Consider the following 22,628-nt stretch of genomic DNA (forward strand, 5'->3'; position numbering starts at 1 on the left):
TTTGAGATGTGGCCCCTACTTGTTTGACCTTTAAATGAGATATTAAATTAATGTATAAAATTTTATATGCGTTATAATTTGATAACTCCAAAATTTTGTAACGTCTGTTGTTGTGTTCATTATGTACTGGCCTTTGAAGCCACCAGTAAAGCAAGAATTTTTAAACTTAAATGATATTTCAAACTATAAATATTTGTTTGATTTCTTCAAATTATCAATTTCTATGTCAAATTATAGCAAAAATTAAAGGAAAATAATCATTTCTGTTTGGGGCCCTATATTTCCGAAAAATGGAATGTGACATGGGTCACCGCGAAATAAAAAAAAAATGAACATTATGGGTCCCCATCTTTATATCCAAGTAGATTACAGTTACATTGATAATAATTGTCTCTTTCATATTGTTCATGAAAAGAAAAGTCCTTATCATAATAATTAAAATTATTAAATAAAATCTTACATTAATATGCTATTCATTTTTCATTTGTTTCCATTTGGGTCCATTTGGGTCATTTACCGTTCCCTTCCGGAACATAAAACACGTTCACAATTTGAAGTTTATATGCAATTAAAGCTATAAGCATGGTTTCGTACAAAAATGACTAGATATAATTACTGAATTGTTTACAGTTTAGTATATTCACTAATTGATTTCCTGCATAGAAGCTGCAGTACTTGACTGCCAGTAATAAAAGGTAATATTCATTTATATTAATATGTATTGAAAAAATGGTGAACATCGGCCTGGGTATCTCAAAAGTTGAGGTCAGTTGTAAGGGTCCTGGGTTTGAATCCCGGTCCAACCATATGTTTCAATATATTTATATGCTCATTCCTCCTTTCCTACTATACCCAGGGACGTATATAATAATACACTGTTATATACAGTTTCAGTACAACCACTAGATTTAGCTATATGTGTAGCTTGAATTACTGACAAAGCTTTATTTACCTAACTGAAGAAGGATTTTTTAGGTACTCAATCATACTTTTTTTGATGGGAAAAGTCGCATTTACTATAGTTACAGCAATAATTTTCAACTTTGAACTGATCTGAATTCATGAAAATAATCACTCAGAAAATGTTGCTCTTTCAGCGCAATTCCAATCAAAGTTCTAAAGATTTTGAGGCTATATATAACTGTTTATATGTGTTACCAAACGGCTACTTTTTAAAATGGAATAACAAAGAAGAGCAGTTCTGGTAACATTATAATTGATTGGTAATAATTCAACACAATGTGAAGTTATCACACTAATTGCACACAAGGTGCAATTCAGTTACTCAAACAATAGAAATGCATGTTTTGCTTAAAACTGCACAAAAGCAGCAATGTTTTAACTATTTCTGCTCTGGGTTGCTTTTCTAAAACTACACAGTACAAAATTTAATATCGCCTGACAGTTCCTTGTAAGTTTTTGTCTGTTTTACATAAAATGCAAACTGTCATTAAGGTAGCTAAATAAACCTACTTTAGGTAGGTAAATAAAGTTATGTAGGTAAATCAAGCTACCTAGCTTAATATAGTGATAAGTAATGGACCTATGTCACAAATCAAATATGTTTGTTACCTATTTATGAAAGTTTTTTAGCTCACCTGAGCTGAAAGCTCAAGTGAGCTTTACTTATTACTTTTTGTCCAATATCCGTCTGTCTGTGTGCCCGTAAACTTTTCCATTTTTAGACTCTGGCCCATGGACAATTCTTTGGCCTCACAAGGGGTTTGTAGTTTGATGTAGGTTTACAATCCATATACAATCAGTTATTTAAAGAGGTTCATTCCCCTGTTTTGGGGTAGCCATTTTGGGTCACCTCTAGTCTGGAAATTATGCTTCATGTATTAATTCTACTTGTAAATTCATATTTTACAATGTGAAATAAACTATTTTGAATGAGATAGTAATGGGAAAATTACATATTTATAGACTTTAGAAAGGTACTATATTTTGTGACGGAAGGTTTTTTAGAAGAAAATGAATATTTTTCATAACTTTGTTGTTTTAAAGTACCGTAAATTAAGCTTCCTTTTTTTCTGTGCAGACCAAATTTCCAAATAGTTTGTGCGTTGATATATCTTTGAGTTGTTCCGAAATACATATTTTAACAAATTTTCAATATTTCTATCGATATATTTTGGCATATTAATCGGAATTTTGTTAAAAGTCAAGAAAAAAGGAACTCCCAAGTTTTTTGTCAAATCATATTATAATCAAATTATAATCAAATGGAGTGAAAAATTTCAATGTTTATGTGACGGTCAGACCGGTTTGATTGTGGGCATCAAATAGCTCAGTTGGTAAAGCACCTGACTATAAGAAATTCTGGGACCCAGGTTTGAATCTTTGTCTTGTCCATCACTATTTTTACCATTCCTTTTTAGTTAACTTCACCCAAATGCTCTATGTTTATGTATATCCAATATCATATATTAGTACACAATGTCATGAACAATCTACCATTTGATTCATTGTAATGTGTTTGACCTTTTATAGTGGCATCACCAAAATCTTCATAATGATTGAAGTCACTGGAGTTTTGCCTCGAGGGAGTGTTTATTTAGCTGGAGAAACTGTGAAATGCATTGTTACCATCAAGAATTTATCTAAACTATCACAGTAAGTGGCACGCATTTAAAGTTGATTCAGAACATGATTCATAAATAGGCATACTACCAAAGGTATGTCATTCTTTATTTTCAATTTCATCCAAACTTGGCAGAAATATTATTAGGTGAAGGGGGTACAAATTTGTTCAAATGGGACCACTTTCCCTCTCAAGGGGTGATAATAAAGAATTACTGAAGAATTGTTTTTAAAAAATTTCTTCTCAAAAACCAATTGGCCAGCGAAGCTATCTTAAAAGTCTTTCCTCACAAAAACTAATTGGCCAGACAAGCTGTAACTTAAGAGAAAGCATCCTCATGAAGTGTAGATTCAAGTTTGTTCAAATCATGACCCCAAGGGGGAAAGTGGGGCTACAATGTGGGGGAGGGGCAAATTTTTCCATAGGAATATATAGATAAAAATCTTAAAAATCTTCTGAAAACCCATATGACCAGACAATCTGTAACTTATGAAAAACCTCCTCAGGTAGTAGAGATTCAAGTTTGTTCAAATCATGATGTCTTTTGGTAGGATGGAGCTAAAATGGAGGGGGAGGGCAATTATTTACGTAAGAGTTTGTAGAGAAAAATCTTAGAAATAAAAACCTATAACTTGACAATGTGTGGAAGCATTCTCAGATAGTGTAGATTAAAGTTTGCTTAAATCATGATCCCCAGGGGTAGGGTGGGGCCACAATGGGTGGGGTGGAATTTTGATATTGTAATAAATAGAGAAAAACTTTTGGTAAAAATGGTATTCCATAAAGATACAATGTCAAAGATTAAGTGTATGCAAAAATAAGTGTAAGTTTTGAATACTTCACAATGTTTTTTTTTGTTATTCTACCAAGGGGCCATATGGCACATTATCCTTTGAACACCCTTATAAAGTTATTGTTGCTCAGGTGAGCGACATGGCCCCATGGGCCTCTTGTTGTGTTCCCATACAGAAATTATTTTTATTTACTTCGAATATTTCTATCCTTGGGGAGGAGACCAATCCTGCTGTTGTAAATAGGTGAAAGTCTATAACTTTTTAAGATAATTGGTTTGTAAGCAAAGCAATTGATACTGAAATAGTTAAAAAAAAAATCAAACCATGCAGCTTTAAAAGAAATATGCCTATATATAAAATTTATTTTTGTCACAATTTGTAGATGTCCTTAAGTGCAGTCATCCATTAATAACATCATGGCAGGCAATGCTTTTTAGCTCACCGAGACGAAGTCAGGGGGAGCTTATGCTATACCCTCGGCGTCGGTGTCGGCGTCGGCGTCCGGACCTGGTTAAAGTTTTTGTTGCAGGTCATTTATCTAAGCTATTACTTGTCCTATCTTCACCAAACTTGCATGGATGATGCATCTGGACCTACTAATGGACTTGAAAGACTTGGATGCTGAATCTGAGTTCTAAATTTCAGATGCTGGAGGAGGTTAAGGTTGTTGGACCAGGTTAAAGTTTTTGTTGCAGCTGCCCTTTGATAGCAATATCTAAGTTACTGCAGGTCCGTACTTCACCAAACTTGCATGGATGATGTGTCTTATGATACTGATGCACCAGACAGGCTTGAGTGCTGAATCTGAGCTATAGGTTTCGGATGCTGGAGGAGGTTAAGGTTTTTGGAGCAGGTTAAAGTTTTTGTTGCAGGTGCCCTTTGATAGCAATATCTAAGTTACTGCTGGTCCGTACTTAACCTAACTGGCATTGATGGCGTGTCTTATGATACTGATGCACCAGGCAGGCTTGGATGCTGAATCTGAGCTATAGGTTACAGATGCTGAAGGAGGTTAAGGTTTTTAGAGCTGGTTAAAGTTTTTGTTGCAGGTGCCCTTTGATGATTATATCTTAGTTACTACTTGTCCTAACTTCACTAGACTTCCATGGATGGTGCATCTAATGATACTGATGCACCAGACAGGCTTGAATGCTGAATCTGAGCCAAAGTTTTCGGATTGCTGGAGGAGGTTAAGGCTTTTAGAGCTGGTTAAAGTTTTTGAAACAGGTGCCCTCTGATGATTATATCTTAGTTATTACTTGTCCTAACTACACCAGACTTCCATGGATGGTGTGTCTTACGATACTGATGCACCTGACGGGCTTGAATGCTGAGTCTGAGCCATAGGTTTCAGATGCTGGATATGGGGTTTTTTTTTGGAACAGGTCACATGTTAAATAGATAATAGTACTATTTCAAACTTGCATAGTTGATTAAACTGTAATATGAATGAATCACAGAGGAAGCTTCAGATGCAGAGCTTGATCTCCATTATCAAGGATGCTAAAAAATATATCTTAGTTATTACAGGTCCTTACTTCACTAAACTTGAATGGATGGTGTGTCTTATGATACAGATGCACCTGACAGGCATGGATGTTGAATCTGAGCCATAGGTTGCGGATGCTGGAGCAGGTTAAGGTTTTAATTGCTAGTGCCCTCTGATGATGATATCTTATTTATTACTGGTCTGAACTTCACCAAACTTGCATGGAGATGCGTCTTATGTATACTGATGCACCTGACAGGCTTGAATGCTGAATCTAAGCCATAGGTTTCGGATGCTGGATGAGGTTTAGTTTTTTTGGAACAGGTCACATGTTTTATAGATGATATCTTGCATAGTTGATTTAACTATATTATAAATGAAACGCAGGGGTTGCTTCAGATGCAGAGCCTGATCTCCATTATCAAGGATGCTAAAGAAATCTCCTACCTCATTCAAACCTCGATAGATAGATGTGTTTGTTGGTAAATGATATAACATGATTCCTATGATATAGTATTGTATGGTATGAAACAATATTGTTTAATATGATACAATATAATATCATATGTAATATTATAAAAAGTTATATGATGCGATATGATATTGTATCAATTTTTTTGATATTTTATGTTATGATATTGTAACATGATATCGTTATGTATAGTATTGTATATTATGATACAATATTGTAAATTATTATATTGTATTATTAATTAATTATTTTATCACATGATACTATTACATAAGATATTGCAAAATATATAATAGTGTATCCTATGATACAATATTGTATATTCTATAATATTGTATCATACGATATTGTATAATATGATATTGGTTTCTGTAAAATAGAATTATATCACATGAAATTGTATAATATGGTACTGTAATATTATATAATATCGTATCATATGATATTGTATAATATGATATTGGTTTATAATATGATATATTATCACATCACATGAAATTGTATTGTATGATATTGTAAAATATATAGAGAATAATACATACCCTTTTCCATATCACAGCTTGTATCAGCCCGAGACTCCAATATCAGCCGAGGGCCGAAGGCCCGAGGGTTGATATTGGTCGAGGGCTGATACAAGCTGTGATATGGAAAAGGGTATCTATTATTATATTTATTACATACTTAGTAATAAATTTAAAAAGAAAACCCATCAACTTGAACAAATTGATTATTCATATTATTTGAAAAAAGTCTGGACATGTAAATGCATTTAATAAAAATATGAGTTCTTCTTGTTTTAACAAACATGAAGCTACAGAACGGGATATTATCAGGTTTTAAAAGTTGACTGCTTTAAAACATTTGCTAGCATTTGAAGTTTTCAACTGCACTTAAAAATGTCGACTTTAACTGACAAATGTTTTATTTTTCGTCTGTAAACATGCAAAAATGCCGAAGCGAAAAAGGCAGAGGAGTTCCGCAAGGGGTGTGATACGGATCCGTATCAGCCCTGGAGGGCTGATAACCTGTATCAGCCCCGGAGGCCGATACGGATTTTGTGATGTCATCTGTATCGCATGTGCAAAAAACCTGTATTTATTACTAAGTATGTAATAAATTATTATATCATATGATACAATATGTATAATATAATGTTGTATTATATATTTCACTTTATCACATAATATTGTATCATTTGATATGATACAATTTTGTATCAAATTATATTGTATCATATGAAACAATATCATATTATGTTTCAAAAATGATACAGTATCATACAATATCATACTTTATTTTACAATATAATATCATATGTTTCAATGTTATGTTGTATTATGTAATATGATATTGTAATATAATACTATATTGTTTTATATATTATGATATTGTATTATGTGATCAAATACAATAACGTATAACACAATACAATGTCATATCATACGTTACAATATCATATCTCATCATTGTTTATTATGGTATTTTATTGTATTATATGATATATGTTGTAAATATGATAGGATGCAATTTTTAATTTTATATAAGTGTATTGATAAACATATGAACATATGATTATCATACAATTTTTTAACAGATGATATACGATATTGTGTCAAAACAGAATCCATGAATATCCAAGATCATAAAGTATGATTTTCATTTAATATGATAAAGGTGGTCTCATAAAGTTGAAATCTCATAAGGGTGATGTCTCGTCTCGGTGAGCTTTGTAATCTGTGATTACCTATGTTTACAAGTTGTGTACAGCTTTAAGATGTTAAGCTTACACATTTTTTCCCCACAGGAATAATGTTGATTGTTTGGCATGGGCCAGTGTTCAGATCAATTGCCAATGCTCTGTTAGTGATACAAGAATTAATCTTCCCAACACAAGGAAGTTGTCCTCCGAGGAAATTTCACCATCTTCATCAGATACATCTTTTGTTCCTAATAGAGGTAAGTGCTTTGTAAATAAGTCATTTTCTTTTTCCTAAATTAGCGGTACCCATTTATACAGTATTATATTTCATCATATGTATACAATATTGTATAGTTCTCAGTGGCGTAGCTAGAGCTAGAATGAAGTATAGGCACCAAATACGGCGAGGGGTCTGGGGGCCGCTCAAGGCCCCCAGCGGGTCCAGGGCAGCGCCCTGGTAGGGGGTTCAGGGGGGGGGGGCGAAGCCCCCTGACGGAAAACGGATTTCATGTTTTATAGAACACATAGGAACAAATTTTAGGCACTTTTCGTACATAAATATTTGAGTTTTTTAAAAAGATTTTTTTCGTAGTAAAAAGGCAAAAAACATTTTTTAATACAATCCAATTAACATTGTTTTCACCAGGAGTCTTTTTTTAAGCGTTATCAAAGTGAATGGCGGGAAGAAACGGGGAAATAAGATAGGGCAAATGCCCATTCGGTTTCATCGCAAAATACAATTTTGAATTTATTTTATCAATTAAATCAATTCAAATTTATCATTATACAAGTTTGCAAAAGCACAACTTCTAAATAAATTCAGTTTTTATTATGTTAACAAACGATAGAGAAAATATATTACCTTAAATTTTGGTGGAATCGAACCCACAACATAAAAACCCTACTTATAGAAGGTTAGCTAATGTCTGGTGCTCTAGCTTCTGAGCCATTTCATACACAACAAAGTAGATTGTTTAAATATTACGCGTGCCTTGAACTTTGGCCACGAATTTACGGACTTGAATTATTTTTTTTAAAACGTTCAGTTGTTGAGATACAAAATGGTATTTTTATTGTATAGTGGGTCATCTCTCCACGTCTTTGTTGATTGAAATCGGTTTGTTTTTCATAAAACTTTAATTAGTCTATGAGAAAAATATGGAGCAGAGACTCACTATATTAAAAAAGACCTTGAAGTTGTAAAAAAAAAAATGACACTATTGGAAGTTTTGATATACGTATACGCCTGTTTGAGTCAACATATTCCAAGTATTGAACATATTTAAAGGTTAAAAACCGATGATATGTTAAATATTTAATGTTTTAAATATTTTTTTTAAAATATCAGATTTATTGATATTTAAATTTTTCGGTATCTTTTACGTCCGTGCATAGATATTTTATACGCCTAATCCACCCATCTTCTTACACTAAAGCTATTATCTGTCTCTATAAATTAGTTTACTATTAAAGGGAAAACATTAAGACTTTGAAATTGAATGTCATGATTCAAAAACAGTTGTAATGGTTACTTTAAATTTTGATAATAATAAGAAAACAGATATATTGCTTCTATCTATGAATATGATTTTAAACATTTCATCCAGTGTTCTTACTTTTGGTTTATTGCCCGACATGTTTTTCACTGCCGGATTGACTGCGCAATAATTAGCATCATCGATGTCACATATTTGTGACCTCAAACAATCAGAGTTTTGAAATAGGAAAAAGAAAGATATTTGCTGTGAGCTTTTTTTAAATTTTTTTTTAAATGTGACATTTTAACATTTTTAATTTTTGGTCTTAAAATCATGTGTAGGCACGTGCCTTAAGTGCCTAACGGCAGCCACGCCACTGGTTCTATAGGATGCAATATCATTAACTATGATTTTCATACAATATGTTAAAGGTAGTCTCATAAAGGTGATAGCTCATAAAGGTGATGCCCCGTCTCGATGAGCTTTGTTATCTGTGATTACCTATGTGTTTTTTCAGGGGAGCAAGGAATGACGGTACTGTCCACTAAACCTAGAATACTGTTCTGTGATTTAAAGCTAAGGCCTGGAGAAAGCAAATCATGTAAGTGCAATTAATAAAGCAAATGATTTTAAAAATAATTCTTAAAGATTTTATCATGACAATAGAAAAAAGTCCATTAAAGAGGTTCGATCCTCTGATTTTGGGTAGCCGTTTTGTGTCACCTCTAGTCTGGAAATTCTGTGTCATATATGAATTCTACATGTAAATTTCTGTTTTACAATGCCAAATAAACTATATTGAATAAAATAGTGAAGGAAAAATTCCATATTTAAGAGAGTGTAGTAAGGAACTATATTTTTTGGCGGAATGTTTTTAAGAAGAAAATGAACATTTTTCATAACTCAGTTGTTTTAGAGTACCGTCATTTTGGCTTTCTTATTTTCCATGCAGACCAAATTTTCAGATAGTTTATGCATTGGGATATCTTCGTGTTGTTTCAAAAAACATATTTCAACAATATTTCAATATTTCTATCGACATATGTTGGCATGTTTTCCCCTAAAATTAGCTTATTTCATGCCATATCTCAAAATTTACATTATAGACCCATACTTTTGGTTTTATTTTCTGAATATTTAAGTTTCTTTTGACAAGTCTGTCAGAATTTGAGACTTTTTAATTATTTAATTGCATGTTGAATCGTTTATGAATAAAAATAGTATTTTTTCAGTGCAAAAAGGTCAAAATATCCATAAGGTGAAGTAATTGCAAACTTTTTCATTATGATAATTTTAATTTTATTAATTCTAAATAATGTAAATTTGTATTTGATACCATGGTTCATTTCGATAAAGAATTATAGAGGGAAAAGCAATTTATGTGCAATTCGCACTTTCAGTGCAGAAAGGTCATATTAAATACACCGTAGCACCGAAAGGAGCATATAGACCCCAAGATTTTGTTTTGAATTTTGGTTTAGATATATGTGTAGATGTTAAAAAAATACTTTAGAAAAAAACTTAGAGACTTTTGATCGCAGGATCCAACGTCCTTAAAATGATGTCCTAGGCTAATACATCTGAATATGGATATGTAAGTTCTTTCTCTTCTTTATTTTAGTAAATAGCATAAATATAATTTCTGCATAATTTATTTCGTATGATATTGAAATGAACATGGAGAAAGTGTCCCTTAAAATATACTAAACAACAATATTTTGATATGGAAGCAAGTTAGTGTAAAGAAAATTTAAGTTTATAAATAATATTTATACTCACCATTCAGAAAAGGGTCACAATTTGAAGAGAAAGAGTCCAATTTTATGCACAGAAATTAGTAAAATTGATTTTTAAATGATATTAAGCAAGCTTATATGAAGATTTTTACAAAAGGACTGCATGCAAACTTAAAACATTTTGCGGTATCAAAATACTATATGACACTGGCCCTATAGGTCAATTCTTTTGTAAGATACAAGTGATCCTTTACGATTAAATAGAAGATAAATGATTTGAAAAAACTGTGACTGATAAATAACACTTTATAATGTACACTATAGAAATGTAAAAAAAAAATTAGCTATGATATTTAATAAATTAAACATCCAAAAATCACACTGTTAATGAATATTTATCCATTGCACCCAGCATCAGAGTTTCTACAAGTTTATTCCCTTTTACAACAATAACAAATACTTGTCAATGATCAATATGATACATAAAATTGACTTAAGGGTGTATTCTGCTCACTCACGAAAAAAAACCTACATTAAACTTTTTAGATGCTTATGATTTTTTTAAAGTACTATTCCTAAGGAATAAATTGAAAACAAGAAAAGTGTATGTTCGTTTTCATTTAAGAGAGATCCGACCCCCAGAACAAGGGCCAAAAATAGTGCATTGAAATTCTCATAGAAAGTGCAATTTGACCAGAAATTTCCTCTAATTTAGAAAATAAAAGCAGATTTCAGACATTTTCAGTTTTGCTTACTTAATTAAAAACATCTCGGAGTTCATTTTTAGACAAATCTAAAACTATGAAATAACTTTTTTGATAAGTTATGCCCAAAAATGTGTGTTCCTCAAGTAAAATTGGAGCATGTTTTTCGTTGCAAATATGGTAAATAAACTTAAGTTAGACAGGTTTCTACAATTTAACTTTCTATGAAAGTATTTGTATACTTTCTTTACATATTATGGTTCCAACTGAAGGCATAAAAAGTGGGGGTTAGTGTGCATATAAGAAAAAAATATTGCTGGTTACATTCCCACCCCCTATTTCCATTGAAGCATTTTATGGTAACGAAATTAGCCATATTTGCAGCAAAACATAAACTTTTATTCACCAAAATTTTTACAATTGGTGTATTTATTTTCAATAACAATTGTTATTATGTAAAGAAAAGTATTTCAAGAATATATAGTAGACATACAACAAAATAAACTCTAAAAAAATAATAAAAATAGTGCTTATAAACCATCTTCTGGGTGTGACCTTGACCTTGGTGTGAATAACATGGAATGAGATTAGGTATTTCTTGCTAATTATATGTTCTAATTTATCAAAGTTTTTAAAATAATGTAATAATTATGAAATTAAAAATTCATTTGATATTTTTCTTTGAAAAAAAAAAGCAGCTAGATGCATAGATTTTGATTGAGAGTGTTTTCTCAATGAATGCAAGCAATGATGACATGGAATGAAAAAAATGCAACTTCAAAATGGATTGATGTCTGATCAATAAGTTTTAACCAGTATATATGCATTCTAGGTCAGAGCATATATTGATAGTTCATATACATACAATTACATGTATGATATTTTCTAATAAAGTGTTAGATTATATTGTAAATGAACACACATCAATATATGGTTGCAATACAATACTGTCTTGTCTATTGATATAAAAAGTTGCACATTACTTCATCTGATCAGTTGAAAAACATTTGTTTTATGAAAATTCCCTGAATGACACAATCATTCTATTCAGGTAGCTAGAATATAGACATAAATTGAACACTTCATAGCGATGAGTGATTCAAAATATACTATCAGTAGAATTTATCAATTTTTCTTTATCAGGATTATTTTTTTTTGGAGGGGGGAGGGGGTGTTGTGTTGTACGTGTTACATCATACAGTACATACATGTACTGGAACTAATAACTAGTTCAGGAATAATGAAAATCAAAGGCAGTATATACAATTCTGATATAATGAACTTTAACTATCACTTCTGATATAATGAGCTTTAACTATCACTTATAAAAGTATATCCAAAATGTTCAGCAAGCGAATGTACTGATCTTTGATGACTTTGTTACTCTTGGTCCACTTCCACACTCTTCTGACAAAACTTGTTGTGTGCCCTCTTCCTCTACTAAATGCTAGCTTTAGAACTGCATAGTTCAAGTCACTGGCAGCTATTTTTCTATCCGTACACTTTGTGATTCTCTTCATTGACAAATGTTCATGTGAAAAAGTTGCACTTAGCAAATAGAATGATGCCTTCTAACTATTATGTGAATCAAAATTGACTGATCAAGTCTTTGAAGGGATATGACATCTTGTAAAGCATCATGAGCAGCATAGTTACAATGTAAGAAGATGAAACTAAAGTCTGTTGGGTATAGGGTGGCAACGTTGGGAATTGTGACCTAAACAAAAGCTTTCAATGTATCAAAAAATCCTGCAACATGTTTTTTAAAAGCATCCATCTTTCCAACTGCTTACATGGTGTTGACTAAAACATGGCTGTCTTAAGACTTGATGCTATGCCCAGTAAGACTTGATGCTATGCCCAGTAAGGATGGCTCAATTTCCTTGTCAATGAAGTCAATGAAGTACTCTAAAGCAGAGGAAATTTGCTGGATTGAACAGGTTTGCCTCTGTGGAACATTGACCATCTTTCACAGTTATGACTGTCACTTCAGATGCAGAGGAAAAAATTGGAAATTTTGTTTAGACAAAACCGTGCCAGTGATCTTCTCATCATGCTGCAGCTATCTGGGTAATGTGGCAATTACCATCTGTTAAAGAAAAATTAATACATAATAAGCAAAATTATGGTTAACTTGCTAGTATTCCCCTTTAGACTAGATATGCAGAAAAAAATTACATTTTAAAGGTTAAAATGTCCATGCCATTGTGTAACCAATTAATCATTGTCACATTTAATATTTTTTGTGACTTATATTGTATTAGTGCTGCAAAAAGTAAAGTGCATACATACAATGCTTTAATATCTTAGACTCTTTACTATAAATATATATTATACAAATGTAGCTCTACATGAAAATAAACAGTCAATTATAATTTAAATGTAAGATTCTCAGAAAAAATATTGACCAGTGATTTATTTTAAACTATTGACTGGCAAGAATATATTTAGAGGATCATCTTTAAAAAAACCTCAATAAACATGATAAATCAATACTGACTTGTAGATAAGCTGTCCCCATTCATATTTTTTAACTGCATTTGACTTGACACTATATATTAAAAATGATAAAGCTGAAGAATAACTTTCCAGCTATGATCCCCTGTTTATAAGCAAGGTTTATTTCTATTGTAGACTTGCCGACAATTAAAATAAAATGAAAATAGTTACTATATAAACATTCAAATTTTGTGTTTCTCATAAAATTGCCATTTCGGTAACCGCATGGACCGCCATATACACATGTATCGCCTGCTTGTTGTGATGGTGATGATTTGATCTATAAGATCATATATATGCGATACTTGAGTTTGAAAAAAAATTATATGAAGGGCATAGTGTAACATAAACGTTGCCATTTTAACTTTACTAAGTCTAAAAGCACTGACGACTTACATTTTTGCTGTAAACTATCTCGATTTTCTCTACTGGAATTTCCTCTGACTCATCTCGCTCGTTAGTTGCAGTTCTAAAATAATTGTGGTGGCGGTTATTTTGTTTGAATTGTTTCCCCATCTTTCCTCATCTCTCAGTTGTAATTTTCGGAGGACTAGTACTGCTGTTCACATCGCTTTGAAACGAAGCGACCCTTTCTCTTTCGGATTTCCCTCTCTATATTGTTGTTCGCGCCGACTATGGTATGTCGTAAATGACATAATTTTACCTATTCTTTTGTCACTTATGCATCTAATAAGGGTTTATTGTGTAAAATATGATTCATTTTATTTTTTTTAGAAGTTTTGTTGAAAATTGTAACAGTTTGAATTTTACGACATGTTCATATATGGAGACCCACTTGGGGTAAAAATTGATGACAAGAATACACCCTTAAGATTGTGTCAAGTACACCATGTACATGTGATACCAGTAGCTGTGTTGATGCCAGATGTTTGGTATTTGTTCTATGTACAGTTGCCTTTGAGGATGTGATTCCTGCTGATGCTCCTCCTTCATACAGAGGACAGGCAATAAAATACTCTTACAAACTCATCATTGGAGCACAGATGCTTGAGCATCCTACCAAACTGCTAAGGATACCATTCAGGGTGCTTGTCCTTCATGGTAAGTTATATATTACCGCACTACAAACCAAATTTTAGATTCAAATGAAATGTCATTTGGCACATAAGAAATGTATTCCATAGGCATATATGCAAACATACAAACATGTAATAAAGTTGGATGCACAGACAACTTATCTTTCAGGTGGTATGGGACACCTCCGTGTTGTGACATATTTATCGAAATAAACAATAAAAACATATGTAATTTTATAAACTGTTTCTTTCCCAAAATTAATATCTGACATTGTAGTGCATCTATTATACTACCTTGTCCATATAGTTTGTATTATGACTCTATTAAGCTGTTTTATCATACTTATGTTCTTCAGGTGAGGGATGTGGCCCATGGGCCTCTCATTTCACTTTCATTTGAAAATTATCATTATCATGGTAGATTTTTTATGCATATGCATTAGCAATTCTAAATAGCAGCCGCAAATGCAACCTTTCATAAATTTCTGCACTTAAAACTTCAAACCATACCTTTTACTGTACACAGGGATATATTCACCCCGTTTTATTTTAACTTGCATCTTTATTGTCAGTGGGCGAATTTAAGACTGGGCGAACTTCAATGTCTCAAATTATCTCAAATTAACTCTTTCTAAGTACAACCGTGTTTGGGTGAATTCAAGATGGGGAAACTGTTTCCAAGTGTGGAAGGGTAAAAATTACACGGGTGAAAATAACCCTGTATACAGTATTTCAGTGAAATAAATAAGTTTATTCATAAGCGTATATATTACATGTATAAGTATATTATGATAGAGAGAGCTTGGTCAGATTCATATATATCTCTAAAATTGGCTTAATATATTCTATTGTTAATAACCACTTATCATTGACTTAACAGTTATAATTAGATACCCCTAAAAAAACAAAGCTACCTAAAGGGGTATCTTGATATTTTATTTATAGCAAGACAATTATCCCAAATGACAATTCACACCCTCACACATGATGGTTTGTATACACTACACATGTATCGGAAGGTCACATGTTTTCCAGTGTCTCACTTATGAGAATTAAAGGGAAATGGAAGCAAATAATGAAAAATTCAAAATACTGTACAAATTTTCATTTTCCTTGAATTTTGGTGTCCCATCATGATTCCCTTAATAGGGTCGGAAAAAAAAGATGCATTTTGTGTACTCACGGTACATATCGCATTTATGTTCTGCATTTACTGTTTGGTAACTGTATGATTATATTTTTACAGTCTTCACTTGCTCCCTTTTCCTTTGTAGTGTAGTTATATCAATTTGATTTGGAACCCTGTTGTTTCCACAGGAATGAATGATGTCAGTGTGTACATGGATACAGAGGAGGTGCAACCCAGTAACCCATTTCTTAAGCAGGAACAAAATGAGAACAACTTGTTAGACATAGCCATGCAGGTGCTGGCCACCATTACGGCCAGAAAAGCTCCACGTAAGATGCATTTATTTGTCTTTCTAGATAAATTATTATGCCCCCTTCGAAGAAGGGAGGGCATATTGCTTTGCTGCTGTCTGTCGGTTTGGTCAGTCTGTCCATCAACAGTTTCCGTTCATTTTCTTTGCAAAGGATGCACATATTGAAATGAAAGTTGGTATACAGGTTTATCATAATAATATCTAGGTCAAGTTTGATTTTGGGTGCGATCAATCAATATTCGACAGAGTTGTGCCCCTTGGACATAGAAAAATTCCAATTATTAGTAGTTTCTGATCATTTTGTTTCGCAGTTCTTTCCAAGGGAGGGGGGCATAAGTATTTTACAAACATTTCTTGTTTTTCATTGTTCTCATTTTTGAAATTCGTATGTAGCATGTGTGGATATTATTTGCAATGTTGCTTACTTTTTACATTATAAATCATCTTCTGAAGAATCACATTAGGCAAATACAACCATATTTTTACTTTGACATTACTTTTTTAGTGTAAAACGTGATTTTTATTTCACGAAAATGAAGTCGGTGGGAGCTTATGATATACCCCTGGTGTCGGTGTCCAGACCTGGTGAAAAGTTTTTTGAGCAGGTCCTATTTCTATGTTATGACTTGCCCTACCCTCACCAAACTTGCATGGGTTGTGTGTCTTATGAAACCGATGCACTTGACAGGCGGGATGCTGAGTCAGAGCAGTAGGTTTTAGATGGAAGAGGTTTTAAATTAGTTTTTTGGAACAGGTCACATGCTTAATAGATAATAGTACTACATGTATTTCAAAATTGCATAGTTGATTTAACTGTAATATGAAAGAATCGCAGAGATCGCTTCAGATACAGAGCCTAATCGGCCTTATCAAAGATGCTAAAAAAACTCATACCATACTCAAACTTGTTTGATAGCTATGTTTCTTGTCAAATGATATTAAAAGATTGTTTTTCAACGTAAATGCAATTGTTTAATTAATCTTATTATTAATTAATAAGATTAATGATTTTCGAAAATTTAAGGAGATGAAATTTTATGAATCTTCAAGAAATTTGAGAAACGCTTGTCTATGAAATTGATACAAACTCTGCATTTTTAAATATATTTTCAACAAATTAAAATGGATTGTACCTACAGACCCTGAAACGTGCTACTTCACCTCTAAAACGTACTCTATTATTCCATGCAAGAAACGAACTTAACCATTCACAAAATGAAACGTTCCATTCACAAAGTGTACCATACCGTTCACAAAACGAACTGTACCATGCAAAAAGCGTGCACAATAATTTATGCAAGACCCACCTCAAAAAAAGCATACCATACTGTGCAATAAGCATGCAACTTTCATATACGGCTTATTGACCTAATGTCTTTTGATGAATACAGACAGAGATGATCGCTGACCAGATAAGTCAAATTATTTCAAGAAAAATTGAAGCGTTCAGGCCACACCTATCTCATTAATAAAGTGCGCAAACCATTCACAAAGTGTGCAGCTATTTTCAGCAAAGCGTACCCTGCAGGAAGCCAACCATTCCATTCACAAAATGAACTGTATCATTCACAAAGTAATCGTACCGTTCACAAAACAAAGCGTACCGTTTACAAAGTGAACCGTTGTCCCGACTAAGTCTCCGTCTTAATCGTGAATCATATAAGAAAATAATTACTGCTGTTTTTTCAATCAGTACAATGATTTAGCTGCCCTTGAAGTACAATATTCACCTTGCCTCAGACTCAGTTATTCACCTTGCCTCTGGCTCAGTGAATAATATATTTCTCGGGTAGATATATCAACGTATTGACCTCAAAAAAAAGGAAAAATTGTATTTTGTAATTCATTAATAAAATCTTTTGCAGACTTCTATAACATTACAAATGCCAAAGGAAAAGTAGCAAAGTTTATATTGTTCAAGCAAGCCTACAAACTTGGAGAGGATATAGTTGGTGTGTTTGATTTTTCAGAAGGCACAGTTCCATGTGTTCAGGTAATATTCTTTTCACAATTGATAAGGGTAAATAAAATGTCGACTTTGTTTTCGGGCAATATTTCGTCTTGTGGGGGCATATTTCAATGTTGTCCTCAACCTCAGTTAATATTTGTATAATATTTCCTTTTCTATTAATTAAGTGTATTTTTTCATAATGATAGACTTCTACAGGAAATAAGACAGAATGACACAGGTTAACTTTACCAAATACTTGTTCAGATAATTAAATCACACCTCTACCAGTTTTAATGAATGAAATTGTTTTATTGTAATGATCATAGAGAAGTGTTTTATGTAGATTTAAAAAAAATCATCTATGCATTCACATAAAAGTAACACCTGTGTCATCTCTTCTTCATCAATCAAGACTATTATATCCAAACGAAAACACATCCAGTGGAAACCATTTCATGTACAGATAACATTAGATATTCAATGTATTTTTATTAAACTTTGAAGTTTATATTCACTAACTGATAAATTCACACGTTTCTTTATATATAGTGAAAATTACTCCATGTGTAAACTTCGGGCTATACAGTTTCTACCAAACTACACTTAGAGATTACCCAGTAAGGAATGTTGTTAAGATCTTGTATAGTGTATGGAAGAGGAGCATTTTTACACATTTAGTTACTGTAAATACCTTATATTTCGCGAGTACTTAATTCCGCGATCCTGCTATTTTGTATCAAATTGTGAGAATATAAAATCGCGAAAGCGGAACTTTTATCCTTATTTCTTAAAGTTCTCAACTCTAAGAAAAATATTTTATAATGGCGAGATTTTTCAATCCGTGAAGGGTGCCTCTTGCGATTTTACGCAGATATTAGTTCCTCGCGTTTAATTAGGAATCTACAGTAGTTAGATTGGCAAACGCTGATGTATGAAGAAAGATATTTCTTTGCATAACTGATGATATCAACAAGAACATTAAAAGTTTGTAAACATTTACTGTATGTAATTGGTAGTTCTTGAAACAAATTTAAGATAAAATCATTTTAATCTTCATTAAAAACACTGCAATACATGTACATTTAGTGGTAATACATGAACAAGTAAATTTCAATATCAATCTCCAGCCAATTCATAGCCCTAACTTTGACATGGATTTTTTACTATATTTGGTCTTTTAATGTAATTGTATATTGTCTTGTAATATAATATTACTTTGGCATATTAAACAAAATGTTTTACACTTGGTGCAAAATTTTGGTTCTGGATCATTGTAATCTTCCATCAATTTAAAAACTAAACTTTCTAATTTCAACCAAAAAAAAACTTTCATAATTTAAGTTCAGCCTTTTTTTTAATTTGTAGTTTTCTGTTACATTGCAAAGTGAGGAACAAATAGCTGAAGAGTGTCGTCGTAAAGTCGGACATGGTTCATCATATACATCATATGTCAAACATCAAGATATGTGTCTACACACAGAAAAGACACACGTCAATATACCTGTTCCTCTCTCAGCAACTCCAGGATTTATGACAGACATTGGTAACTAGTTTTGATATTCCACTTATCCAACTAATATCTAAGTTTACAAGAATATGTGAAATAAACTCTCTCTCTCTCTCTCTCTCTCTCTCTCTCTCTCTCTCTCTCTCTCTCTCTCTATATATATATGAGCTCCACCTCTGCCCCTGCCAGGGCTTGAAATCACGACCTCTGGAACCCACTCTCCTAGCAGTGAGTGGCCACCTTGCTTACCATGCAAATAGGGAGGTAGTCGGAAATAAAAGGGAAATAATGTGTATATATGAATTCATGTCAGCTTTAAGGTGGTCTTACGTAATTGATGCCTTGTTTTGGTAAGCTGTGTAATCTTTGAATACCTATGTTTTTATTTCCTGAGACAGTCAAATTTTTTAAGGATACAAATCTGCAATTTTTTAGTCCAAAATATGAATGAATTAGTTTCTAATCAGAAAATTCGATGTTTCCTATAATTGCTTTCTTCTGATCAGAAAACTTGTTTTTATTGAATTTTTCATGCTATTTACTTGATATTAATATACAAACAATTTAAAATAAATGTTTTATGTTGCATTTTTAGCCGGGCTCTGCTGAAAGCAGAGTTCTGGCTGTAGGCAGGCAAATCGCCAATGTTACTATAAATAGCACAACTTTAAAAGTAAACAAAAAACCAAACGGCGTCAAAGTAAAAGCTTCCGCTATACCAAATAGTTACACAAGTAGCGACCTTTTGTCAAATGTGTTGGCATTTTGTTTCTTTTTTTTTATTTCGAGAGCATTGGCTAACTTTTTTAGTTTTCTTATTAATAATGTGTTTTAAAAACAAGACTATGCATTTTGGACACATACAATGCGCATGAATTTTCACGAAGTACTTTGTTGCGTGTTGAAGAAACGGATTGGATATATAACGCTTGTTGCAAAATTCAAGGCAGCAACTGTTGAACTTTTTTCTACTAGACAGACATATTTTTGTTTATAGCCGATTACAAAATTTGGTCGCTCTCTGGCGCTTTGCCAACATTAAAAGCATGAGAGAGAGAGAGAGAGAGATCTTCAGTCTTTACTACACAATATGCATAAAGACACACCAAAAGAGCCTGGCTTTCAGTACTTCAAGTTCTTTCTCTGGGACTTGATCTGTAAAAAGTTGATGAAGGATAAGAATTTGACTGGCTTTGAAGTTTTGTGTTTGCTTTGTGTAAATTTAAGAAGTACTTCATGTTTACTTTTTTCAGTTTGTCTGAGATGGCGCTTGCATTTTGAGTTTGTGACCTCTTGTGACCCAATTCCAGAACTAGAGCGACCTGAAAGGCCAGACATGAGTGCCATATGGTGTGGACCAGCCAATCTTAATGTGGAGACCATGATATGGGACCTGCCAATAAAGATATATCCAACAAACCCTTTACATGCCTGCAGTTCAACACAACTGAAAACTAATGCATCAGTCACACTTTAATGATGTTGGATCTAGAAAAAACAACAGACTTGTTCATTCATACAAGTATCATAAATGGTCATTATTTCAAAATTTGAACCACTTTTGAAGGATAATTTGATTATTTTAAGTAAAATTGTTCATAAGTTAAATATCTCTTGGTGCTATCTAAATACCCTTCTTCTTGAATTGCTTTAGGCATGTTTTAATTATTTGAAACATGAATTTATTCCAATTTTTTAGCTCATCTGAACTGAAAGCTCAAGTGAGCTTTTCTGGTCACATTTTGTCAGTAGTCTATCTGTCTGTCCTTCTGTCAATAAACTTTTCACATTTTCAACATTTTCTCAAGAACTACTGGACCAATTTCAACTAAACTTGGCAAAAAGCACCCTAATGCAAAGGGAATTCAAAGTTGTGAAAATTAAGGACCACTCCCTTTTTCAAGAGAAGTTCATTAGGAATTATTGAAAAATTTTGAGAAATTTTCAAAAATCTTTTTAAGAACCATTTGTCCAGGAAAGCTAAAACTTGTGTCGAATTTTAACATAAGAATATGTAGAGTAAAACTTTAAAAATCTTCTCAGAAACTAATCAGACAGGTGATTCTTTAACATTGGTTAGACTTTGGCCCCTGGACAATTCTGTGGCCTCACAAGGGGTTCAGAGTTTGATGTAGGATAATTTCCCATGCATAAACAAATGCTAAGGATCTTTTTGAGAACTGGAATGCTCAAAATTTGATATGACTATATACTCATCCTTTTAGAAAAGGGACTAATGATAATTAACATAAGAATATCCAGGGGGAAAATGGATTTTGTATTTTTACAGGATCTACATGCATTATACTACATTGTTCAGATATTTTGTATTATGAGTTGTATTATGTATTATGATTTTATCATTCCTATTGTTCTTCAGGTGAGTGATGTAGCCCATGGGCTTTTTGTTTTTATTGCAAATCATATAAATTCAAACAGAAAGATCGAAGTCTTGTATTATTATAAGAAAAACTTTAATGTGTTCATGAAGGTTTTTTTTAATTATAATGTTAGAAACACTAAAAGAACAAATGTTTGTATATATATATGATCATTTGATTCAAGTCCACAGGATCATAAGATGTTTTAGGGGCACCAAATTGTGCCATTTTTAATTAAAGTACCGATAGAATGAAAGGGAAAAATACATTTGTAAGCTCAATTGTTGTTTGTAAAATATAATGTACAATTAATATCAATGAAAAATTGAATATGAATCAGAAATTATTTTTAGATTATGTGTATAAATGATGCTTTTATTAATCTTATAATCTTGGATTGATGGTTGAATTATTTTTTGTTATTATTCATGTAATAATATTTCTGATTTTTGTAGTGAAAGGGAGTTATAAAATTGAATTTTCCCTTGCCACATTCAGCAAAATGTTTACAACATGAAGTATTACGAACACTGGGGTCTTTAATCTGTTTCTTATGGCCACAAACGTGTGTTTAGTTTCACCATTTGTTCAATATCAAATTGTTTGTATGTTGGGCAAAATACACAATAAATAACATAATACAATTTACAGATCATTGATGAACTGTCACCAATTGCCATCCCTGATTTTAGTTGAATGTTATTTAATGTACCACATCTTGGATTGCCGCATTTTTAGTTCACCTGAGCTGAAAGCTTGAGTGAGATTTTGTGATTACATTTTGTCTGTTGTCAGTCAGTCTGTCCTTCTTCTCCAGAATCACTGGGCCAATTTCAACCAAACTTTGCACAAAGC

The 22,628-nt window shown here is 32.4% G+C and overlaps 1 protein-coding gene and 1 long non-coding RNA gene across 3 annotated transcripts; one reads left to right on the plus strand and one right to left on the minus strand.

The window, feature by feature from the left end:
* The first annotated feature begins 556 nt into the window (after positions 1-556).
* LOC105335835 (RAB6A-GEF complex partner protein 2) lies at positions 557-22,423 on the plus strand. 2 transcript variants are annotated; one of them, XM_034469100.2, is made up of 9 exons: positions 557-695; positions 2,494-2,616; positions 7,144-7,295; positions 9,034-9,117; positions 14,368-14,517; positions 15,810-15,950; positions 17,800-17,927; positions 19,251-19,428; positions 20,646-22,423. In XM_034469100.2, the coding sequence occupies exons 2-9, from the start codon at positions 2,516-2,518 to the stop codon at positions 20,867-20,869; spliced, it is 1,158 nt and encodes a 385-aa protein (XP_034324991.2). In that variant the 5' UTR covers positions 557-695; positions 2,494-2,515; the 3' UTR covers positions 20,870-22,423. The 2 variants fall into 2 exon arrangements, with proteins under 2 accessions (XP_034324991.2, XP_034324992.2); XM_034469101.2 differs by lacking the exon at positions 557-695 and adding an exon at positions 727-765.
* On the minus strand, positions 11,644-14,290 carry LOC109617923 (uncharacterized). The gene is made up of 2 exons (XR_010714657.1): positions 13,852-14,290; positions 11,644-13,045 (listed from the first exon to the last, which is right to left on the minus strand). It is a non-coding gene; the product is annotated as an uncharacterized lncRNA (long non-coding RNA).
* Positions 22,424-22,628: the final 205 nt, after the last annotated feature.

This window comes from Magallana gigas, chromosome 6 (assembly GCF_963853765.1).
Source record: "Magallana gigas chromosome 6, xbMagGiga1.1, whole genome shotgun sequence".
Taxonomy (NCBI): Eukaryota; Metazoa; Mollusca; class Bivalvia; order Ostreida; family Ostreidae; genus Magallana; species Magallana gigas.

What these genes read in the sequence shown, in the direction of transcription:
- LOC105335835 (XM_034469100.2), top strand. Translation starts at nt 2,516, where the DNA reads ATGATTGAAGTCACTGGAGTTTTGCCTCGAGGGAGTGTTTATTTAGCT. An exon ending in AATTTATCTAAACTATCACA is followed by an intron (nt 2,617 to 7,143) that starts GTAAGTGGCACG and finishes TTTTCCCCACAG; the next exon opens with GAATAATGTTGATTGTTTGG. An exon ending in AGGATTTATGACAGACATTG is followed by an intron (nt 19,429 to 20,645) that starts GTAACTAGTTTT and finishes TACTTTTTTCAG; the next exon opens with TTTGTCTGAGATGGCGCTTG.